The sequence below is a fragment of the Brassica oleracea genome, chromosome C4 (genome assembly GCF_000695525.1).
Source record: "Brassica oleracea var. oleracea cultivar TO1000 chromosome C4, BOL, whole genome shotgun sequence".
Classification (NCBI taxonomy): domain Eukaryota; kingdom Viridiplantae; phylum Streptophyta; class Magnoliopsida; order Brassicales; family Brassicaceae; genus Brassica; species Brassica oleracea.
This window is the reverse complement of record NC_027751.1, coordinates 3,986,378-4,009,434: the sequence shown is the minus strand read 5'-3', so window position 1 is coordinate 4,009,434 and position 23,057 is coordinate 3,986,378. Positions and strand designations below refer to the sequence as shown.

General features: G+C 33.7%; 5 protein-coding genes and 1 pseudogene across 5 annotated transcripts; 4 read left to right on the top strand and 2 right to left on the bottom strand.

Moving 5' to 3' along the window:
• The first annotated feature begins 6,545 nt into the window (after nt 1–6,545).
• Nucleotides 6,546–8,067, top strand: LOC106336785 (histone deacetylase complex subunit SAP18). The gene is made up of 6 exons (XM_013775724.1): nt 6,546–6,711; nt 6,825–6,857; nt 6,945–7,055; nt 7,268–7,363; nt 7,707–7,781; nt 7,878–8,067. The coding sequence occupies exons 1-6, from the start codon at nt 6,601–6,603 to the stop codon at nt 7,908–7,910; spliced, it is 459 nt and encodes a 152-aa protein (XP_013631178.1). The 5' UTR covers nt 6,546–6,600; the 3' UTR covers nt 7,911–8,067.
• A 636-nt stretch (nt 8,068–8,703) lies between these two features.
• On the bottom strand, nt 8,704–9,889 carry LOC106336784 (probable carboxylesterase 9). The gene has a single exon (XM_013775723.1). It carries the CDS (start codon nt 9,676–9,678, stop codon nt 8,704–8,706), a length of 975 nt encoding a protein of 324 aa, XP_013631177.1. The 5' UTR covers nt 9,679–9,889.
• Nucleotides 9,890–10,439: 550 nt separating this feature from the next.
• Nucleotides 10,440–11,946, bottom strand: LOC106336782 (probable carboxylesterase 8). The gene has a single exon (XM_013775722.1). It carries the CDS (start codon nt 11,644–11,646, stop codon nt 10,663–10,665), a length of 984 nt encoding a protein of 327 aa, XP_013631176.1. The 5' UTR covers nt 11,647–11,946; the 3' UTR covers nt 10,440–10,662.
• LOC106337884 lies at nt 11,693–13,602 on the top strand (annotated as a pseudogene).
• A 5-nt stretch (nt 13,603–13,607) lies between these two features.
• On the top strand, nt 13,608–14,064 carry LOC106337883. Its single transcript, XM_013776987.1, has 2 exons — nt 13,608–13,683; nt 13,781–14,064. The coding sequence occupies exons 1-2, from the start codon at nt 13,608–13,610 to the stop codon at nt 14,062–14,064; spliced, it is 360 nt and encodes a 119-aa protein (XP_013632441.1).
• Nucleotides 14,065–19,082: 5,018 nt separating this feature from the next.
• Nucleotides 19,083–22,313, top strand: LOC106339603 (cytochrome P450 76C3-like). The gene is made up of 4 exons (XM_013778447.1): nt 19,083–19,519; nt 19,870–20,386; nt 20,823–21,101; nt 21,683–22,313. Exons 1-4 carry the CDS (start codon nt 19,119–19,121, stop codon nt 22,019–22,021), a joined length of 1,536 nt encoding a protein of 511 aa, XP_013633901.1. The 5' UTR covers nt 19,083–19,118; the 3' UTR covers nt 22,022–22,313.
• Nucleotides 22,314–23,057: the final 744 nt, after the last annotated feature.

Genomic DNA, 23,057 nt, shown 5'->3' with positions numbered 1-23,057 from the left:
AGACCCAACGATGCAGGAACATCTGGAGCAGGAGACGAGGAGTAGGAGCTATCACCGGCTATTTTATTTTCTTTTCTATTCTAACGTTTTATGGTCTTATTTTCTGTTATATTTTGAATTTTAAAAAATGACTATAAATTACTAAAACTGTTAAAAGTCTCACATTCAAATTTTGCGATCCATGGTTTAAAATTTTTGTTATGACAAAATAAAAATGATTACAAAATCATATAAATAAAAGTCTAACTTAATTAATCATTAAGATTTAAAATATAAATGTATATATATCATTCTAAATTAAACTATAAACCATATTGAATAAATAAATATTTTAATTTCAAAATTTACTTTGAATAATTATTTTTGATAAAAGTTTTGAACTAACATTGATAATTTTTTTTAAATTATAAATTACTAAAATTATTAATCCCACAATGAAAATTTTGTTATCAGTAATTTAAAGTTTTTGCTATTAAAGATACACATGATCAAAAAAACATATGAGTAGAAAGCATCATTTAATAGACATTAATATTAAAAATATAATATGTATGTTAATATCATTTAAATTTAATTACATATCCTATCAAATTTTTTAACAAATTGTTTGGATTAATAAATTTGATTTATACATTCGCACTAATTTAATTATATATGTAATAGTTACTGAGTTTTAATTATTCAATATATATTTATTATTTCATAATATGTAAGAACATATAATACATAAAATAATTTTTATATATAATGTTTATCCCGCGCAAAGCGCAGGTCTTAATCTAGTTAAAGCTTAAATGACTGTGTATATCGTATATATAACATATTTATTTAACCTATTTATATAACCAATCATGAGTCAAAGCTTTTAACATTATCAAACAGAGTAATAAAATAACCATGCATTGCCTAAACTGTTTAATTTTATTTCTCAACAAATTCTTCCACATATCCACAGTTATACTACACTTAGAGCATGATTAATGGGAAGTTATATTTAATAACATATTTTTAGTTTTTTTAGTTAAAAATTAATAAACGGTTTCTTATATTCCGCTAAGAATTTCACTCTAAAAACTCTCCATTAATCATATTCTTATGGTTTATATACCTCAACAAAATTAAGAACCCATAAATGCACTAACATATAGCTGTTTAAGAAATTATAACTTGTTAAAGAAAATGAAAGCTTGTAGGTTTATATGTTTCGAAAGTTATTACAACTGTACATGCAAAAGGAAAACAAAGGGCACTGACCAAACCATCCTCGTTGTGTCCAATCCAAGAAAATAAAAAAAGGAAAAGTCGTATGTTGATGAAATAAAACTATATATGTTTCGGACGAGTTTCATAGAACATGGTAGACATCATTATAGTACTCGAGTCTCGACTATTTAGTATTTCCTTTGAAAAAAACAAGCCATGTGAATTAAACATCAGTATATGTCTCACAGAAACAAAAGAAAATATTGAATAATGATTTATTTGTGAAAATGTGAGTTCGGGCATGCCATTCGGAAAGGGAAGCAAAGAAGATCGGGTAGTCTTTGTAGTTTCATACTTTTCACTTTATAGTAATACACAAAAATTTTAAACCATGGATCGCAAAATTTGAATGTGAGACTTTTAACAGTTTTAGTAATTTATAGTTATTTTTTTAAAATTCAAAATATAAAATATACAGAAAAATGTAAATTTTTATAATATGGTTATTGTGTTTTTAAAAATATTATTTTAATAGTTTTAAACTAAACAAATTTGATAGAAGATACTTTTTTTATCAAATCTTTATTATTCAAAATCATTAATTGTCATATATACTCTACCCACATTAGGCAATTCCGTAATCTTTATTTAATGAAATAATAAATGATATTAATAATTAATTTATGGTTAGTTTAATAAAAATCTTATTATATAATGAGATGGACCAACCTATTTCTCTAATAATTCTAAGAATCATCTTATTGATGACATGTGGCTACAAAAAAAAATTGTAATGTTTCACAAATAATATATAGGGGATTTACTTGTATATTAATTTCCTCACCAAATGTTAATTGAAAAATATTAATATCCTCGCATTCTTGTGGAAATAGCACTACACTGCAGCTTCATGTGAGTGTAGGGTCACTGCGCCTTATCGTTATGAATACGACGTTCTTGAAACATCAAAGCAATCAATGACCCCATTTTCTTTCTTTTTTGTCATATGCTTTTCTTACCAATGTACTATAAAAGAACGAAGCTCGACAAAAAAAGAAAAGAGAACGAAGCAAAGTGTGTGAACAAAAGAGAGCAAGAAGCAAAGTGTGTGAACAATTAAAAAAAAAAAAGAAGCAAAAGGCAATTGGCAAAACCAGCATATAGTTTTTTTTTTTTGACATACAGGGGGTGATTGGTAGAGGATGTGACTTTCTGTTTTTTGCTCTAAGATTTAGGCTCTAGATTTTTAGTTTTAGCTTTAATTTATTTTCCTGTAGAAATTTTTCAGAGCACTGTATAAAATCTCTAGAGAAAGTACTTTCTAAAGCTAACATATTTTCTTTTATAATGTTTTGGCTTTAGATTCAATTTTTAAAATAAAAGCATGATTGCTTTAAAAAATGGACGTAGAAATTAAAAAAACTGTGCAGAACTCCTAAGTCTCAACCAATCACCCCCATAGTTTTATTTTAGGGTCGTAGGAGGGCACGTGAAGACTCATTATACATTATTATCATTTGTATTGACTTGACTGGTTTATACCGGGTAGGCCGGTAAGTACAAATTGTTGCGCGGTTTACTTTGGTTATAGATGATATATATAACCAATTATAGATACTCTTCATTCAGTAAGAAATTTTGAATTAATCTTAAAATTAATTCAGAACAAAAAGATACCAGTCAATACAAATGATATGTATGGATTGGTATCGATGTTTTCTTCTTCATATTGTTAGATAACTATTCTGATGTGTATTTCTAAAGTATTGATTGACAACGGGATATTCAAAGGAAATCAGATAAAGAAGAAATATGTGAACTATATAACATTTCAAGAGAAGATATTTTTTCGTTAAACTAATATATGTTGCATGTTTCAGCAAAATATATATATATATATATGTTGCATGTTTCTGTTTTAGGTAGAAACTATATCTTGATCCGCACGTCCGTGCGGGTTTTTTTTTTTATACTGAAATATCTTATTGAAGTCATGACTTCTTTCATGTGTGATTTTTTTTTTAATTTGGACCATCAATTAAAAATCTTATTAAATATATTTTATTAAGACTTATAATACATAGAATCTTTAAAATACTTTGATCATAATATCTTTTGATATCTTTTCATTTTAAATATAAGATATATTTATTTTTAAATTCTAACAAATCTGTTTTAAAATATTTTAACAAGATCTTCATTTTTGAAATTATATTTAAATATTTTCACTAATTTTGAAATTAGTTTGAAATATTATTATACATTAATAAATTCAGTAAATGTTTATTAAATGAAAAATTAAAAATTCTGCAATATTTTATATATTATATAATCATAATCAATCATATTAAAAGAAAATTATTATATTGAGCTAAATATAATAAAATTGTATTAAATTTATAAATTTTATATATTTTATTTTCGTAAGTATAAAATATTTATGTTCAAAAATAAAATCTAATACATTTGTAAGATGGGTTAACATTAGCAAACTATATAATACATGTATAAAAATTAACATGTATTTCTGTAAAGCTTATAATATAAAATCTTTGTAACTACTTTAATCATAATTTATTTTCATTTTAAATATAATATATATTTATATATCATATTTAAAAATTCTAATAAATCTATGTAAAAATACTTTAACAATAATTTAATGTGTTTTAAGTTATCGTTTATAAAATGAAAAATAAATAAATTATATCCTATTTTATCTACTTTGTACAAATGATCATATTAAAATCTAATTATTATACTTAAATAAATATGATAAAAGTATATTCAATTGATAAATTTATAAATTTTATTTTCATAAATATAAATTATTTATTATAAAAATATAATATGATAATAGAACGATTTAAAATTAGCAAACCATATAATGCATGTCTAAAAATTAACATATCTTAGACTTTTGTATATACAATAATATATTATCTAAAATGAATAAGCATAAAAAATATTAGTAAAAAGAAATACAGCTTTAAAACACGGGTCAGAATTTAGCATAAGTAAATGCAAAATAATTTTCAAATATGTTTTCTCATGAATATATTAATTTGCTTAATAAGTAAATGCAAATACAATAAGATAAATATATAATCAGAAGTGAAAATACATACGGTTTTAAACAACTGATTAATTATAACATGTAAATTATTGTATTTAAAATAGTTATATAAACATTTAAGTATATGATTAACGTTAAAAATATGTACCACTAATGTTTAAAAACAATAATTTATGTATAGAAAAGTGAAAAGAAACATCTGCGCGATTGCGCGGATCAAAATATAGTTTTAGTGTATATAACAAAATTAATCACTAAATTAATATAATTTATATGTATTATATAATTCTATAATGTCTATATATTTAAATGGCTTATATTGTTATTACTACAAATTTTGTTTGAGAACATTATTATGTAACAATAAAAATTTACATACTTTTTAATTTTACATCCAAATTCCAAATGTATATGGAAGTCAAACTAAATCAAACGTAAAAAAACATTTTGAGAAATTGTTTAAAACAACACAAATATTTTTTTAAGCGAAACTATAATATATTGTACATGAAAAATATTTTTGTAGCAAAAATCTTATTTGAAAAATTTCTTGAAATAAATAAAGTTGGATACATTTTTTTATTTTATTTTATTTGAAATAGAAATGAATATTTCTTTCTAACAAAATCTTCTTAAGATCTTTATAAAATGTATTTCCGAAAATTAATCAATTTAAATTTGTATTATCATTTAAATATAATTAAAAATATTTTATATGATTTTAATTTTCGTTCATAAAACAAAATAAATTTAATTTGAAATTATAATTATGTTTTATGATAGTTAAAATTTAAATTAATTTATTTTTCGGACATAAAACTTAAAATGATTCTGAAAAGATTTTCTTTGATTTTTCTTAAACAATTTTTATTTATATTTTAAATAAAAAAAAGATATTAAAAAATGATGATAAAATAATGTAAATTTGATAAATATTATAGAAGATGGTCCATTTTTAAATATCACATATGAAAAAGTCATGACTTCTCTTTTACTAGTATATATATATATAGATAAAATGACTAAAATTGAAAAAAGGAAATCTCAATGAAGATCAAATCGGTTTGAGCAATCCTGAAAATATATGCTGATATTTTCTAATTTCTATCAATGAAACGTGTGTTTTAATGCAAGCCAAGTATGTTTTAATATTAACTAGACTTTGATCCGTGCGCGGATGTATATTTTAAAAAATATGTTCATATTTGTTTTTCGTGTAATTATTAGGGTTTGGCAAAATAAATCCGAGGAACAGAACCGATACCGATCCGAAAATATAGTACCAAACCCGAACATAAATTGATTAAAAATAATTTAAATGGGTTATCCAAACCCGAACCAAACCCGCAAACATCCGAATCGAACTCAAACCAAAATTTAGAAACATCCTAATAGGGCTGAAATCTTTGACCTCAAAAACCAGAAACGCAAACCGATCAGAACCAAACCGGTATGGGTACACGAAAGCCCATCTCTAGTCATTATTATATATCGTATATTGTCATCATATAATTAATTGTATTTTATACATATCATCATATAAGTAATCATATAATTAATAGTATTTTATATGTACCATCATATAAATAATTACATATATTATATTTTTTAAACTTAATATGAAATATAAAAACCATTTTTTATAATGGTTATTGAAAAATAGTTTAGTAAAAATTCATTTTTGAATATATGTATATTTTTTAATCAATTTTTGATATAAATCAACTGTGAATTATAATTTTGATTTGAAATATGTATACAAAATTTAAATTTTGTTTTAAGGTTAGTTTAGAAAAAAAAAAATTTAGTCAATTAGATTGATCCATTTTCGTATGCTTTAAAACTGACACAGATAGATAGTTTCTTATAATATGATGAACTTTCGATTTTTCTTAATAACATAAATCCATTATTTTTTTTCTTAATACTACTATCCTTGTTTGCAAACAAAATTAATTTTTTTTTAAAGACTAAAATCCATATTTCCGAACACTTCAAATTTTTTTAATAGTCCTATTCAAGTTTCCAAAAACTCTAATTTTGTACTTGAGTAATATAGATGAAATGAATAATTCTAAATTTAAACGACAATCTTTGTACCGTAGATCATAAATTAATCGGTTAGATTGAAAAACCTACGTCGGAGCTGATATTATAAAAGGGCCATTGACAAAGAATAAAGGCCCAATATTTATCAAGAAAAGGCCCATTTAAGTTAAATAATTATGGGCTATATCACTCTTTTTGGGACATCACACAACTTCTTACTTCGTCGGAGATTTTCGAGAGCGTGAGAGAGAGAGAGAGATAGAGAGATAGAGATGGCTGAAACAGCGAGAAGACAAGGTGGTGGTAGGCCATTGCCGCCGCCTCCGAGAGGCGTTAATCAACAACCTCCTCGCCCTAAAACCGAACCTGTCGATCGCGAGAAGGTTTGTATTCGATTCACAAGCTCGTATCCGTGGAGAATCTTGAAACTTTTTTCTAGGGTTTGATCTCTTTTTAAGTTAATTGAACTCACTGATTCTACTATTTCGAATTGCAGACATGTCCCCTGCTTCTTCGTGTGTTCACCAAGGTACGTCTTTTCTCCAAGTCTCTTCCTTTAACGTATTGATTTACAAAGCCAGTTCTATGCATTGTGTTGGGTCTTTTTTTTTTGCAGACGGGTGGTCATCATACGAAGGAAGATTATGCTGTGAGAGGCAAAGAGCCAAAGGATGAAGTTCAAATCTACACTTGGAAAGATGCTAATCTTCGCGAGTTAACAGATTTGGTATGTAGTTTCTTCTTCTTCTTGTCTCAAAACAAGATGTTTAATTGTATTGAGAGCTTTGTAGTGTATATTGTCTTAAAAAGGTGTAATCTTTTAGCTAAAGAAGCCACTTTCTTCCGCTGTCGTTTTGAAGGTTTTCTAATTGCATACAAAGGGAATGTTTTTTTTGACAAGCATAGAGAGTAAAACCACGTTTTTTTTTTTTGTTTCAGGTCAAAGAAGTTTCTGTAGCAGCTAGGAGAAGGGATGCAAGGCTGTCTTTTGCGTTTGTTTATCCTGACAAGAATGGCCGCTTTATTGTCAGACAGGTAAAATTATTTTTATCTCTCACATTCTTGATAAGATGATGCGTTCTTCTGTACTTTTCTGCCACTCTTTTTAGTAGTGCGATTAGCTATCAGTGATTCAGATATTTGAGAAAGTAATGTTTACACACTAGCTTGAGCATGTCTTTTGGTTCTAGCTGAGTAATGAAAGCATGCTTAAATCGTATATGCATCGATTAGGGATCTTCCCATGCTTATGGTTTTAGACTTGAGAGAACCTGAACCGGTGCATTCAGATTCAGTTCGCTCTACTTGTTCTTGTCTTGTTCAAGAACTCAGGGACTGATCTTGTGATTGTTTTTTTTTTTTGGTTGATTGATAAAAGGTTGGTCAGACAATGTCTTATCCAAACCGAAAGCAACCAGACGACAGTAAAACACTCGCTGACCTTCATTTCGAGGTAAAGAGTTGAAATAAACACACATAAGATTGTGAAAACCTTTATAATCAAAACTTGGTAGCTATAACTGCAATTATTCATCTTTTCTTTTTGTAGATTGGTGATTATCTGGATGTGGCAATCTACTAAGAGTTGGTTTCTGTTTCTCGTCAATTGAGCTTTAGGTGTGTGTGCACAAGTGAAAGAGCACATTCATGGTTGTTTCCGTTTCAAAACTTTGTTTAGACACATGTTTATGTATCTTTGGATCTGGTCTTGTGCACTAATGGTTAGTTCTTTCCTGAAATTATATTTAACCAAAACCCGCCAATTTAACAAATACTATAGAAAACTCGTAACACCTCCTTTGTCATCGATTAAATGCCCCACGAGCAGCATTGACAATCACTTCTTGCTTTCCCTGAGCATCCTTCATTGATCAAATGCAATGTCTTCTTCTCCGAAACCTAGCTAATTACGAGTCCATCATTTTCTCAAAACTTTCCCTCTTCGCACAACTAAATGTAACAATCACCATCATATATAATAGCTTCAACATAGATGACATTGTTTTTTTTTGGTAAAACAGTTTTGGTAAGTTGAAGATCTTTCAGCTTCAGTGTTATGAAAATGGTTTTTATATATTATTTCAGGATGATGTCTCCACCGTCAGATCTTTGGATTTCTATTTTCTAAAGCTGATCACATGAACTGAACTACTTTTAATTACAAGTAAATTAAGAAATGATCATTTTAATTTTCACTAGTTTAAATTAGATTTTCATCATTTACTTTGAATATTACTTCAAACAAAGTGATCATTTTATTCATTTCACAAAAACAAAATTTTACAAAAAAATATTTAACCATAACTTAAACTGATTTTTTTTTTCATTCATATATTACATTAAAATCTTATTTCATTCATTTTTATTATAATTAATTAATTAATAAACTCTCTGATCATATTGAGAAGAGCAACAGCTCGCCGTGGATCAACGAGCTCGATCCCATGGAAACCGGCATCGTCAAACTTCGCTTCAACCCTAACACCAGCCGTAACCAGCATCTCCACAAAGTCTTGCTGATGATCAACCAACGTGTCTCCGCCGTAACCGATCACCAAGCACCGTCCCAAACGCCCCACTTTCTCCTTCTGCGGCAAGTAACCTACAGGATTACAGTACCTGTGATCCCTATCAACGCCCTTAGGCAAAGAAAGCTCCCACATGGCGTCTATCGCCGGCACCGGCATCACCGGGTCGGCGAAGTTTTTAAGCTCGGCCTTCGTCCTAGCTTTCCCGCCGTAGAAAGGCTGGTAAAACACGCTTCCGTCTATTTTCAACGGCGTCAAGTCGTGGTCTAACGACCTGAGCGCCAGCTGGAAAGCGAGGTTGGCGCCGTTGCTGGAGCCGAAGATGTAGCACCGCGAGAAGTCGGCGTAGTCTCTGAGCCACGGCTCGCCGTTAGTTTTGTCGACGGCTTGGCGTTTGACCCAGAGGAGGGCTTCCAACGCGTCGTCGTATTGCGTTGGGAGCCTGTGCTCTGGAGCTAGACGGTAGTTGACGGAGACGATGATCGCCGTTAGCTCGCTGGCCATCTGGGAGCAGCCGCGGCTGTTCGCGGGGGAGTTGGCTGGGTAGAGGACCCACCCGGAGCCGTGGAGGTGGATGAGGATCGGGAGGCGAGCGATGGTGTTGTCGTTGGAAGGGAGGTTGGTTGGTCGGAAGATGCGCACGGTCACGCCGGTTTCGAGGTTGATGGTGATGTCTTTGGAGGCGGTGAGCTTTCCCGGGGACGGGGAGGGGTCGGGGTCGACTATTGGATACTCGAAGTTGCGAGTGCAAGAGCCGTCGGGGTTGATTGAGAGGTTGAGGTGCTTGTATGCATCAAACGCGGGAACCGGGTCTCGTGACATGGTTTTAAAATCTGAACTATATTATGAAGAGGATGTTAGTTTATGATAAGCTTTGATTAGGAAGAAGTGTTTGGAGTTATTTAAGTTTTCCTCGTGTTTATGTTTATTGGAGCTTAAGCTGTGTGTGATTAGGATTAATGCACGGACTTATTTGGGGTCATGATGTTGCTTAGTTTTAGCGATATTGACCAGTTCAAGGATGCTTTTTATATTTTTGTCTAAATGAGGAATAATGTTGTACGTTTGCTTATGTTTTGTCTAAATTACATGGAACTATAAGACATTTTATTGCGTGCATGCAAATGATTGATTCAATTGTCTAAAAGCGTCAAGATTTCGAGCTTTTGACGATTTAATCTCAGAATAATTTAAAAGTTGCATTTGAAATTATGGTTGAAGAGTGCACACACATCTAATACTGTTAGACTAACAGTGTCCTCAATGCAATATTCAAAACAGTAATGTAGTTTTGCTAATTATTAATAAGCTATTGTCTTCAAGATATATCTTTTTTTTGACTAAAATCATAAATTGAAATGTCTTTTTTTATGACTAAGGAGTAGATCACATGCCCAAACATATCTAAACTAATTTTTGGAACGGACTTGCAAATGGACCCAAAACAACGGTCCATAGCCGTGTGAAATGTCCAAAGACAATTGTGCAGTAGTCCCTTCTAACAGAGTTCGAGAAATTGAAATGCTGATAAACGGAGTTTACCGATACATGATTCTAGGTGACTTTTATAAGCTTTAAGCGGCAGCACTTGAACACTTGAACATCCTATTCATTTTAAACATCGTACAAATAGTAGAGAGATTTAGAACCATTATTACTTCGGATCATACATATTTGGATAGACACAAAGCGACATGCAATGTAACTCGCTTATAACAAACTTATAATACTCAAGTACATAACATATTGCAGGCATAGTTGATTATTAAACGTAGATAATCATACGATCATCATCAGTTTGGACTACTACATGTTGGACGACGGTGCAGTCGTTGAACAACTCTTCATAAAACCCTCAACGGTGTCATACAAAGCCCTGGCTTTGTTCTCATCAAACAACTCGCACGCATGAAACCCATCTCTATCAAACCTCGTCTCCACGTGAACCCCACGTGCCTTCAGCATCTCCGCCACGTCTCTCTGCCTATCAACCAACGGATCACCACCGTAACCGTTAATAAGAGTCGACGGAAACCGTCCCATCTTCTCTCTCTCCTCCGCCCCGCTGCTCTTGATCGGGTTACTGTACACGTGGTCGCGATCCACACCGTGAGGCAAACAAAGCGACCAAAGCAAGTGAGTCGCGGTCAACGGGCAGATCCTGTCGTCTTTGAGCCGCGACTCCGAACCCGACGGCTCGACGCCGCCGAAGAAAGCTTGGTTCATTATCAGCCCTCGGATCTTAACGGGAGAGAGATCCGTCTCCGCGACGCGTAACGCGACGCCGTAGACTATGTTCCCGCCGGAACTCGATCCCATAACAAAGCATTTCGAGAAATCAACGTCTCTCAGCCACGTGTCACAATCACCTCCGTTTGATGCGCTGCGACCTTGGTCTCGGAGCCACGAGATGGCTTCGACGCCGTCGTCGTACGCCGCCGGGAGACGGTGCTCGGGGGATAGGCGGTACTCGACGGAGAGGATCATGGTCTGAAGACGGTCGGCCATTTTGGTGCAGGATTCGTGGAAAGGAGCGGAGGCGGCGCTGTAGAGGATGAATCCTCCGCCGTGGAAGTAGACGAGGATGGGGAGTTTGGTCTCCGGCGGGGGGATGTTCCGGGGCTTGAAGAGACGGATGAAGGTTTTGTTGTTTGGGTTTAGAGGGATGTCTTTGGAGTGTTCCGTCGGGGGTAGTTTGGGGAAGTCACGGTGTCTGGTGAGGGACCCATCTGAGTTGAGTGTAATGTTGAGGAACTTGTATGGGTCGCTTGAAGATGGAGGAGCTTCCATTGATATGCCTCAGACAGAGAGAGAGAGAGGGAGATAGAGATAGTTTATGTGGTGAAGTGTGTGATTATGAAGAAGGATTTGGAAACTGAAGATCTGAGAGGTTGAAAAGATCAACGTTTTCATTTAAAGACGGAGATCTTTTTTTTTGTCATTCAAAGTTGCAGTTGGATCTGCCTAGATTAGAATGCTATCCATTAATAGTAGCTTAAGATCTTTGTGTACCAAATCGTAGAAGCAAACCTAATATAACGGCTATATCTTTGTTGTACCATAATAGTCAACCCAGGAGTTAATATGTGCATTAACAACATGATAAGTGACAACCTCTTTTTTTTTCCCCATAAATATCCAACGAACGTGTTTTCTAATGTTGTGGTGAATCTCCTCTTATATTGTTGTTCAAGTGTTTGTTTGTTTGTTTGACTCGAAAGCATGATTTAGAGTTTAGAATAAGGATTCAAAATATAGGACTGTTACCATTTTTGTCACTATGAACTTAGGCTAACTCATCAGGTACAGGCCAAGGATTCAGAAGCAGACCGCTCTGACATTAATCTATCACTGGCAGGATTAATTAACGAAAGAAAGATGTAACACCATTAAGTACTCAAGATTGAAAACATTAATAAAAAAAAGGATGCGAATAAGTCTTTAAGAACATAAGAGCATTTTCTTCTGCAGGCTTTTACTCTCGTTGTTAAAAGGTCTTGTTAACTGCCAAAACACTAATAAGTTTTAAACCAAGATCAACAACAAATTCATGTAGGGAGGCTTTCGACGAAGGGAGGGAACGATGCGACTAGTTTGAGGTTCATCGATTCGCTTTGGAAGCTGAAATGGTTTCTCAACATCGGATAACAAGCTAGGCTCAAGAAGAGCATTGCTACTATAGATAAGTTTGTCTATAGACTCATTATCACTAAAAGGAAAGAACAGAACACTGTGAGTTCTCTCTTAAGTTCTCAACCCTCTTGTTTTGATTGAATGTTAAACCAAAAATGTTTTGGCTTTGTACTTAGGCTGTTAGAGAGGATATATTATCTTGATTTCTGGTGGAGAGGGAGAAAGATCCAGAGAGGATGAATGATAAGTACCTGAGGGATATAATCTTGAGCTTTATGATCGCTGGGAAGGACACAACCGCTGCATCTCTCTCTTGGTTCTTGTACATGCTCTGCAAAAACCCACTTGTTCAGGAGAAAATAGTACGAGAGATCAGATACGTGACGTCGAGTCATGAGGAAACAACCGATGTGAAGGGTTCCGTTGAGAGTATAGATGAAGAGGCTCTTGATCAGATGCAGTATCTCCATGCGGCCTTGTCTGAGACCTTGAGGCTTTACCCTGCTGTCCCTGTGGTACCACTCCTTTAAAGATTCTTCTGTGATTGATCCAAACAAATGAGGATTTTAACACTTTCTTTTGGTTCCATCCTAAAGGACACGAGGTGTGCAGAGAATGATGATGTGCTTCCAGATGGACATAGAGTGAAGAGAGGGGATAATGTCTACTACATATCCTATGCCATTGGAAGGATGACTTATATTTGGGGACAACAGGCTGAGGAGTTCAAGCCAGAGAGATGGCTTAAGGATGGCGTGTTCCAACCAGAATCACCTTTCAAATTCATAAGCTTTCATGTTTGTATACTCTCTCTCTCTCTCTCTCTCTCTCTCTCTCTCTCTCTCTCTCTCTCTCTCTCTCTCTCTCCCAGATGTGGTTGTTAAGAGTGAAGACGTTCTCTTCTAATACCTGAGATGTTTTGTGTTCTTTGGCTGTATATGTATATAGGCTGGTTCAAGAATCTGCCTTGGCAAAGATTTTGCATACCGCCAAATGAAGATAGTATCAATGGCACTTCTTCACTTCTTTCGCTTCAGAATAGTCAATGAGAAGAATAAAATTTCGAATTCTAAGGTGGGAGAAAAAAAGTACGAGTTCTCTCCGGCGACATAATCAAAATGGACGGCGGTGACGACGGCGGGAATGTTAATCAACCGCCGCTCAACCTGCAGCATCAAATCGTAGAAGATCAAGGTATATATATTCCAAAAATTACATTGATGTTCATGCTCAGCATCGTGATCTATACAAAGAAGATTCAACATGTATATTTGGAAAAAAAGTTTTGCAGGTGATTCTACACATAGGTGGCTACAGGCTTGGGAGATGAATCACATTATGCTCAACGCGGACTTATTCCAAGTCATAAATCCTACGCTAATTCCCGTAGATGAACAAGGTCTTTACCCGGTCGATAATGAATCAATGAGGGACAACAACAGCTGGCTCCACTCAAGCCTACCGAGCAACGGAATTAGGTTTCATATCAGACTGTCGATTGGGTATGCCATTGACTTTGGGGATTTCGTCTTTGCTGTGTACCGCAGAGGAGATCTCCACATCCCGATGTACTAGTCAGACCAACCTTTGTACATTATCTGTACAGAGCTGGGTAAGTACTAAATATGCAGTGTTATACTAATATGATCATCATTATCTGCGTATTTTTTGCTTAACAAAACATAGTATGTTATCTGGTTTTATGGTGAAACTGATACGATACAATGATGTCAAACACAACTATATGAATGTATCCGGTAAGGCCAAGAAGCAAATCAAGAAGCCGAACTGGACTGGTCCCACTTCGCTGCAGTGATCCAGCGTTCTTTGGAATCTTGCAGTATGTCGTGAATCACTGCATAAAGAGTCCAAAGATTCGAACGGTTTACCAAAACTGGAATCGAATACGGTTTAACCCGATTCCATACAAAATTTATAGGTTTAAATCGGTAAATCCAATATTAGATCAATAATCAGAAACTATAATCGAAAACTTTTTAATATGAGATTCCCTACGAAATTTAAATCTGAAAACCTATAGGCTTAATTATGACGGCGATACAATAATTAGATCTATAGCAACAGCGATACACTAGTTATATCTATAGAGATGGCGATACACTATATTAGATACGTTTCCTGCATCTCCAAACAACATATCATCTAGATTAAGTGCAGGTTGATTCACGAGATCTTGTGGTTCTGCTTCCATTTCTTGCTTTGGGAGATGGCGGTTTTTTTTTAAATTTTTTGAATGTGAGAGATCTGTAATTGAGAGCGTAGAACTTCGTAATTTTAATTTGGGCCAATTAAGTTTTCTTAACCTAATGGACCTTCGTTTTCAATTATTTAAAAATTATTTTATTCTGTGCTTTAATTCTTTGTTCGGGCCAATTAAGTTTTCAAAATACTTAAATAATAGAAAAAAGGAAGAGCATATAGTAATATGTGTCGCAAATATGTTGGTCGCTCGAAACCTTATCCTTTTCTTATTCTGGAAAAATAGCCTTAAGGAAGACCAAAAATAGCATATTTTGGTATATATGGAAATATTTGCATACACATCTTTTTCCCTTCAGCTAATACACTGAATACACGCCTTATTACTTGTCTCTGTAGTCTTATGTTTGTGCCTGCATAGTAGAAACCTACTGACAACCTGCATTAAATGATTATTGGTTAGGTTTAAATGTTTATTTAAAGTAAGATTTAGCAGAGTTAATCTATTACCTGTAGTTGAACCTAGCGAAAGAACCAGCTGATAAAGTTCTTGGTAGGCTGGACAGTGCCCATACATTTAGGTCCAGCATTGACCGGTTATCAACTCTCCAGACACCTTCGCTGTCAGTAGTGATTAGCGTGAGATTCTCAACCTGCCATGTCAGATATAAGTTAGAATCTAAAAGTTATGAATATAATTTTGTTTTATTTAATTTTTTCGTTTACTTTTGTATAATGATAGTTTTTTCGACCAGATATAAAATTACTTGGAATCTAGCTGCCTCGATGAAGAGGAGATCCCACTCTGCGGCGGTTATCCAGCGTTCTCTTGATTCTTGCAGGATCCCGTGGATAACTGCATCAACCATCGAAAGATACAAATGATTTACTTAACCAGGAAAACAATAGAAGATAACTAGAATAATAGAAGATAACTACTAAAAGATAGGTTTAGTAACGCAGAATGTTGACCAGTTGAGAATAACGCTAAATGCTTTGTCAAACTAGAAGGTAACCAATAGGTTTTGTAACGCAAAATGCTTTGTAAACCATTTGATAATTGCTCCAAATACCTTGAAACAGTAACGCAACTTATTTTTTTTTTATGGTTTTTGTCTGCGACTCATTTTAGATTCCCCTTTAGATTCCCCTGTAGAATTTACAACATAATTTTAGTCATAGTGGAAACCGCATAGTAGAAAAATATTGAATAATGTATCCAACTAACCCTTTACGTGCCTAAGTAAATAATGTATCCAACTAACCGCATAAGTAATGATCAAATAATCATTCATATATCATTAATAATGGCTAAACATGATTTTCGAGGAAATATATGAATGATTATTTGATCATTACTTATGGTTTACGAGGAAATTGAATGAACATTTAAATATCTTCATGATTTACAGGCAGATGGTAAAAGTCTCTAGATATCATCAATAACATTAAATCCTTTATTATGTAACATTTTCCTCACAAAATCACTTATCTCTTTTTAATGCACAAATATTGAATCTTTGATGGTTACAGACTAGAAATGACAAGTCTTTTTCTCTTAACATAATAGTTTTAGATCTCACTATATAGATCTCGATTTGTTTTCTATTACTAACGAGTTTGATTAAACTTTCTCATAATACTCTAAATGAAAGGAATTTTAAAAAATGGAATGTCAACTAATGTTTTGGTAAAGTAAATGGTAACATTATGAAGAATGGATAAGCATCAGCATTCAAGACCTTACGAAGATAACAAACTTTCGGATTTGCTTAGGTTCATTCTCACCTAACATAAGTTAGAGCAGATATCAGGCACCAAATATGTTTAATTAAATACAAATCATTCATACAAAAAGCAATACATTTTTTCTAATTGTAAGTTTTCTGATGTGTCAGGTTCCGGATCTTGGGAACAATCTGAGTAAGCTCTAAATTTTGAAAATCATGAGTTAAACTTATAGTTATAATTGTTTGAATCATTGCATTTTAAAATTAAGTATTATTTTTATTTAATTTATGATAGATTTAGAAATTATTATATATATATATATATATAAAGTTAATATATGTATAATGTTTTTACTTTTATTAGTTTGCCTTATTCGATATTGATTTCTTTTTTATTATGAAATAACACAGTTTTTTTGGAAACATTGACATATTTAAAAATAACAAATTAAAATGTTTATTTGTCATAATATGATTGGTTGTTTTAAATCCTATGTGTACATTCTCAATGGCTTATAGCCTCAACTTTTATATAACATAGATCTATTACAACTAGATTCCATATATTCCAAAAAAAAGTTTATGGAATGCAGTCTATTTTCTTTTCCATGTAACTGGTAATTTTTTTTTTGGAATCGAGAGGAATAGGTTTATTCCAAACAATTTTATTTCAAAAAATGCTGATCCAGTTTCACCCTCTGATTAACAATATGAATCATTTCTCGACCAAGGAAATCTATCGAGATTTGCTTATCTCCATTCATCGCGAAGATCGAGGAGATGTGGTGGAAACCGCGCAGCATTGTGGAAATTCTTGAGTCATGTCCACAAACTTTCTTCTGGTTTTCTCTGCTAAGTGAGCTTAAGAGTTTCATATGAAACTAACTATATGCATGTTTAAGAAGGGAAAGAGATGAATTTCCATTACACAAGATTTTGATTGACACACTTTAGTCGTCTTGTTAACTGTTGTGATTTTGGCTTGGCCTCTCATCACTCAGGCATGACCAGCTCTTCTCTTGTTCATACTTGGTGAGCTTCTCTCACCCTCACTCTGTTTTACTTCACTCACACTCTGTTTTCACTTGTGTTTTATCATAACACAAGCACACACACTCACTCTCTTAGTCTCTCGTTTGTCTTTGTTCGTGTAGAGAGAGAAGAGAGTTTATCCTTGTATGTCTACACTGTTCTTTCTCCAAATCTTTTCTTATTAGACCTGGATATCTTTTCTTACAACAATACAACACAACTTATAGTAGTTTTCTATACTAACTCCATCCATCCTTTAACCCATTATTCTAGGTCCTCGACTCTCTTACACAAGTCACACTACTCATACTTAGACTAGTCTTACAAGTAAGGTTAACCAACTAACCTTACACACTCAACAATTCTTACTAACTCTTCCACTCTTAAGTTAGCTTACCAACTAACTAGTTACTCTTATTCTCCTTGTTGTGTAACTTCCTCCGTCTCTTGCGCTTCAAGCTTCTTCTTCTACGTGACTCCTTGGTCACTTCTTCTTCTTGTGTGGCAAGCTTCCTTGCTTCCACTTCTTCTTCTGTTGGAGGATTTAATCAAGGTTCAATCTCAACATTAACTAGCAAATACCACAAGATACACATTCAAAGACAACCAGATTCAGCAGCTTAACGTGCCAGCCTAACAACTGAACAAATAAATCTAACATTATATAAAGAGAGGAACGTACACCTAAACACATGGTTAAGCTGCCAAACCGTAATTAATTTGATACATGTGGTGATCAATAGATTTAAAGGTAATTCGCAACGAGTCCAATATCAAGCAGCACAACCAATCCCGGAGATGGATCAATAGAAATTCAAATTTACACGAAAATGACAACATAAAAATTTCACAAATAAACATTTTTCACTTTTGTGATTTGATTTTGTACTCTCTCAATTGTACTTATACCACAAAATAATTATAGGAAAACGTGTCTTGAGATCATATAGAAACTGAAACCTTCAGTGACTGGTGTCGTAACTAAATGCATAGTTACAGAGGCTGATGATGTCTTGATTGCTCATTTGTCAATATATATAGTTTTACTAAATGAATACAATAAAGAAAAAATGCATGTCTCTCCGTTTAAACATTTAAAATTTTATGCCCTTTTTCAAAAAAAAAAAAAATTTAAAAATTTAAAATTTCTTTGAATCATAAATTTTCCAGCTGGTATGCCAGAAATTAGGTAAGAAGCTAAGCTTCCAACGTTCCGTAAATGTGCATGACACTTGACAAGTATCCACTAGTTTAGTTGTAGTCTCTAGGTGCTATAATGGAAATCACCAAACAACTAAGACCATGATTAACCCGGAGTTCTTAGAGTGAAGTTCTTAGCGGAAGTTAAGAAACTGTTTCTTAAATTTTAACTAAAAAAGTTAAGAACCGGTTCTTAAAATCCTTATTCAAGAACCGGTTCTTAGGTTTTTTAGTTAAAAGTTAAGAAACAGTTTCTTAACTTACGCTAAGAACTCCACTCTAAAAACCCCGGTTAATCATGCTCTAATGCCATCTTGAAAAGTCTGCGAACTTGCTTCCCCAAATTAGATAATATCTCTAATATATTTTTCTAAATATGAAAATAAAAATGCGTGATGGAGTTATATTAATATAAAGCCATTCTCCAAATTCTTAACAGGCCGTGCAATGGAACTCTCAATAATCCCGGCCGTGTGTACGGTCCTCTTTTTTCTTGTAACTTTCTTCCTTTTCTCCACCGCAAGAACTCGGAGGGACCCCAACTACGGCGGCAATAGCCAAGGCTCACTTCCGCCGGGTCCGCCGGGACTCCCATTGGTGGGAAACATATTCCAACTCGGCTTCAATCCTCACCGTTCACTTGCTGTCTTTTCGAAAACATATGGACCTATAATGAGCTTAAAGCTTGGAAGGTTAACCGCAGTGGTTATATCTTCACCAGAAGCAGCTAAAGAGGCACTTAAAACACACGACCATGTCATGTCTGCTCGAACCTTTAACGACCCGATCCGAGCCTTTGACCATCATAAACATTCCGTTGTTTGGATTCCTGCATCGGCTCGTTGGAGGTAATTATATATCAATGTATATTTGTTTTTTTTTTGGGATCGAATTAATAACTCTATCTATAAACATCATGCCTTCTAAGAAAACTCTTTTGTGTTTAAAATCATTTGTAGAAATTAAATAAATTTTAATTTGGAAAAAATGATTTTCGTATTTATATGCGAGAAAAAAAAAAAACTTATTACCTGAAAGTATATACTGAATATTAAAAATGTATAATTTTTAAAGAACAAAGTCTAAAATTTGAATAAAAACCCATACCAATCGATATATACATTTTTAGTTTGATTACTACACGTACAATAGCCACGACCCCGATGAAGTTATGTTTGTTGTTTGTATGCATATTCAGGTTTCTGAAGAAGATAGTAGTGCAAAATTTGTTGTCACCGCAAAACCTAGACGGTATCCAATCCATAAGGATGAAAAAGGTGGAGGAACTTGTGAGCTTAGTAAACACATTTTGCGAGAGAGGAGAGGCTATTGACATGGCTCGTGCTTCCTTCGTCACATCTTTCAATATAATCTCGAATGCTCTATTTTCTGTTGATTTGGCCACGTATAGCTCTAACTCGTCGTCTTTCGAGTTCCACGAAACGGTGGTTCACCTTATGGAGATCTGTGGGAAACCCAACGCAGGAGACTTTTTCCGGCTTCTGAGGTTTCTTGATTTACAAGGAAGCCGAAAAGAGTCAACGCTCTGCATAGAGAAGCTATTTAGGGTTTTCCACGAATTCATTGATGATCGTGTAACCAAAAGATTGTCTCAGACAGCGGCGTCGAGTAACGATATGTTAGATGCCCTTCTCGATATTAAACAGCAAAACCAAGAAGAGATCACCATTAATGATATGAAGCACTTGTTTCTCGTAAGTCTCGCCTAAACACCAAATGGCACAAAGATTAATTATTATTTCAGATATCGGGTGTAAATCTCTATTTTTTTTTTCAAAACAGACTAAAAGTGAAAATGGAGTAAATTTGCTCCAACCCTACTTTATTTTCCACTCCATAATGGAGTGATGAACAAACAAAAAATAGATTACTCCATTTATGAAGTATATTTCATTATAGAGTGAAATATGAAGTTGGGTTGGAGCATTTCTTACTTCATATTCACTTTTATTCCATTTTAGAGGAAAAAATGGAGTGTGGATGGAGATGCCCTTAGAGAAATAGGAATAGTTCGAGTTTTTATAAATTTTGGTCCAGATCTGGTTTCGTTTTTCGGTTTGGTTTGGTTTGGTTCTCGTTCGGGGGTTAGGATAATTTGCCTAGAACTAACTAGGCTTATTTTTGTGACAGGATTTGTTTGTTGCTGGCACGGATACAAACTCTAGTACAATAGAGTGGGCAATGACGGAGCTACTCCGTAGCCCGGATAAAATGGTCAGAGCTCAGAGTGAGATACGACAAGTGATAGGTGAAAACGGTGTCGTTCAAGAATCTGATATTCCAAGGTTACCTTACTTGCTAGCAGTTGTGAAAGAGACTCTTCGTTTGCATCCTCCAGCTCCTTTGATCCCTCGAAAATCTGAGTCTGATGTCCAAATCTTTGGTTTCTTCGTTCCAAAGAACTCTCAGGTATATTTAATACTCGTTTCATCAACCTTTAACTAACTTAAGATGCACGTTAGCTCTTTTTGGTTAGGTATACGTTTTTTTTGTTAGTTTGAATACATTTTGATATGTATAAACAAAGAGAGAAACATAAGCTTATTAGCCTTATTTGGTTTTGTTCAGTTTAAATAGAAATAAAAGTTGATTACTTTGGTTTTGGTCAAGTTTACATTATGAGTTGTGAAATGAATTCGTTTTCGTTGTGGTTGGAAGAGTGCACACTAAAGTTTGATCGGATAGCGTAGGATCCATTGAAAATTTTATGAGTGAACGCTTCATTTTTTTCTATGGTTGAATGAATTCTTGCGGAATCAAATCCTTGTATTCAATATTTGGTGAATGAAAAGTATGAAGTTGAGCATATTAGAAAAATTAAGCGAAAGAATTCATACAGCATAAACACTTATCTTGAATAAAACTCAAATCTAAATAATATTTTGCTCAATTTAGGACTGGATTTGGGATGTTTAGTTTGAAATATACATGAAACCAATACTTTGGTTCGGTTTGATTAATAACGGTTCTTCTATGGGTTTGAATATTAGGTTCTCGTGAACGTTTGGGCAATGGGACGAGACTCGAGCGTGTGGGAGAATCCAATGAAGTTTGAGCCAGAGAGGTTCTTGTTACGTGAAATCGATGTAAGAGGCAAAGATTTCGAGCTGTTACCATTTGGATCCGGAAGAAGGATGTGTCCGGGAATCTCAATGTCATTGAAGACAATGCCTGTGGTGCTTGCCTCTCTTCTCTACTCCTTTGACTGGAAACTTCAAGACGGTGTCGTCCCTGGAAACATGGACATGAGTGAGGTCTTTGGTCTTATTTTACATAAAGCCAAACCTCTCTGCGTTGTACCCATCAAGAAACCTACATCATCGTCTTAGTATTTTCTATGTTATTATTTTCTTTATAATGAGACTTCTTTTTCACTCATAGTTGCTTGAAAACATGTGCAAGTGCTTGTGCTACATGCATAAATCGCAAGAGATTGAATGAATGTCGTATGTACAACATCTTTCGAACAGAACAGTGTTGGGTGTGATTTCATCGTCCTCTAAGGATTTGTAAATCTTGTATGTAGGAGGGTCATCACAGCCTATATGTAAGAGAGCCAATTACCACAGCAAATGGGGAGCTAAATTTTCACCGAATAATCAATTTATCAGTTGTTGATTATGCAGATGCAGTTTTTGTCTTTTGTTTTTCGGGATTGTGATATTTTGCTTCTTCGATTCTCCTCATCTCAGGTTTTCTCATCATCTCCCATCTTTTAATCCACATAGACAATACATATGCATACACTCTTAAGGCCAAATTTGTTGTCATATCTCAAGCATAACGATCACTCGAAGTAATGCTATATAAAAATGTTTCCGAATTATCCAATTCATAAATACATTATTCTAAAGTGTATTATGTTCATGACTTCTTAAGACCATATTCAACACTGAATCCATTAAAAGAAGAATTATTAAAAGTTAAATTTCGTAGAAATATGTTATAATATTCATCTTAACTATGTTTCCTTTGACAAAAAAAAAACTATGTTTCTTGGCTTTTTGAAAATTTAAGAGTACAAGAGGGCTGCGCCAAGGGTGCTCGTTATCTCCCTACTTGTTTGTCATAAGTATGCAAGTCCTTTCTCGTCTTCTTGATATAGCTGCAGCAGAAAGGAGAATTGGATACCATCCTTATTGTAAAGAGTTAAGTTTAACTCATATTTGCAGACGATGTTTTGGTATTCTCGGATGGAAGAAAGGACTCTATTGAGGGTATCCTAGCTGTCTTTAAGGAGTTTGAGGTGATGTCGGGGCTTAATATAAGTATGGAAAAATCAACTCTCTATCTGGCAGGAGTTAAGGATGAGGAGAGTGAAGCGATTCTTGAGCAATTTCCCTTTGATAATGGGACTCTTCCGGT